Raw genomic sequence first — 1558 nt, 5'->3', positions numbered from 1 at the left:
TGTATTAGTGGTCCTTAGCTAGAGTTAGCTAAGTGGAGTGGCTTGCAATCAGAGTATTGCAAGTATGGAGGGACTATGGGGGTTAGTTCCTAAGTTGCATAAGCGTTATTGTAAGGGTGAGGGATTATGAGAGTTAATTCCTAGCTTACGATAGAGTTGTAACCTGAAGTTGCTCGTGTAGTGGAGTTGAAATCCTACTGGGGTAGGTCATGATTTTTAATTCCTTGAGCAAGGAGTTTTTCACGGTAAAATCTTGTGTCCTTTACATACTGCATTGCATAAGGTAACTGGTACACAACCAGGTCCCTCTATACTGTTCAGTGAACGCCCAACCTATATTAATTGGCATCAGAGCAGGCCCTTTCTACAAGGCTAACGCCTAGAAAGGATCCTCAGTCTAATCACTGCTCCAACAAACTCAGAAGAAGGATACTCGATGACAACACCACCACGGGCAAATGATGAGTCCGACATGGAACATTTCACCCGCAAGTTCCAAAGGATGATTAGAAGGGACAAAAGATCCAGCAAAAAGAATTTCATTCCCAAGCAAGCATACGATGAATATGAGTCAATCATCTCACTTATGGCCAACTCAGATCCAGATGGTGAAGATGAGAAAGTCAAGAAAGAAACAGATGGAGGGGGTCAAAAATGTTACATGGATAGCAGCTGCTCAAAGCACATGATCAGTAAAAGGGATAACTTTCTCTCACTCAAAGCTTTTCAAGTTGGGAGTGTATCCTTTGGAAATGGTAAGAAGGGGAACATTCTTGGAGTAAGCAAAGTCGAGTGGACACTTGCTCATGCCATAGAAAATGCATACTTCGTAAATGGTCTAAAGTATGGCCTGCTAAACATGTCTCAAATCTGTGAAAGAGGAAATGAATTCAAGTTCTTGTCTTGCTCTTGCACAGTCACAAGTCTCAAAACTGGTGAAGTTGTTTTGGTTGCCAAGAGATTCGAAAATGTATATGTCACAAACTTTGGCTCCCAAGACGGAAGTTATTTGACATGTCTGAGGGCGATTGAGGAAGAGCTTGAGCTCTGGCATACTCTATTGGGGCATGCGAACTTTTCGTTATTAAGAAAACATCTTTGTGAAAGACCTGGTTCGCGAATTACCAAAGGCAAAGTTTAAGGATCACAATACTTGCACGTGCTTGCATAAGAGGGAAGCAGGTGAGATCTTCCTTTAAACCCAAGAAAGAAGTAAGTATCTCGAGGCCCCTTGAACATCTTCATATAGATCTCTGTGGACCAATGAGAATACCCAGCAGAGAAGGAAAGAAATATATGTTTGTAATCGTTGATGACTACTCTAGGTTCACCAGGACCTTGTTCTTGAAAAGAAAAAATGAGACATTTCTTGTGTTTCACGCCTTTGTTAAGCACATCCAAGTAAAGCTTGGGACCCTTATTGCAAGCATTAGATCTGATCATGGGACTAAATTTGATAATGCTCCACTCGATGATTTCTGTACTAAAAATGGCATCAGTCACAATTTTTTTGCCCCTAGAACACCTCAACAAAATGGTGTTGTGGAGCAAAAAAATA

The 1558-nt window shown here is 41.2% G+C and overlaps 1 protein-coding gene across 1 annotated transcript; it reads left to right on the top strand.

Moving 5' to 3' along the window:
• The first annotated feature begins 436 nt into the window (after nt 1-436).
• LOC132034564 (uncharacterized) lies at nt 437-1141 on the top strand. The gene has a single exon (XM_059424960.1). The coding sequence runs from the start codon at nt 437-439 to the stop codon at nt 1139-1141; it is 705 nt and encodes a 234-aa protein (XP_059280943.1).
• Nucleotides 1142-1558: the final 417 nt, after the last annotated feature.

Source organism: Lycium ferocissimum, chromosome 10 (genome assembly GCF_029784015.1).
Source record: "Lycium ferocissimum isolate CSIRO_LF1 chromosome 10, AGI_CSIRO_Lferr_CH_V1, whole genome shotgun sequence".
NCBI lineage: Eukaryota > Viridiplantae > Streptophyta > Magnoliopsida > Solanales > Solanaceae > Lycium > Lycium ferocissimum.
Note: the sequence above shows the minus strand (reverse complement) of the source record. Positions and strands in the feature narration are given on the sequence as shown.

Excerpts from the sequence above, each read along its gene's own strand:
- LOC132034564 (XM_059424960.1), top strand. The coding sequence starts at position 437 with ATGACAACACCACCACGGGCAAATGATGAGTCCGACATGGAACATTTC.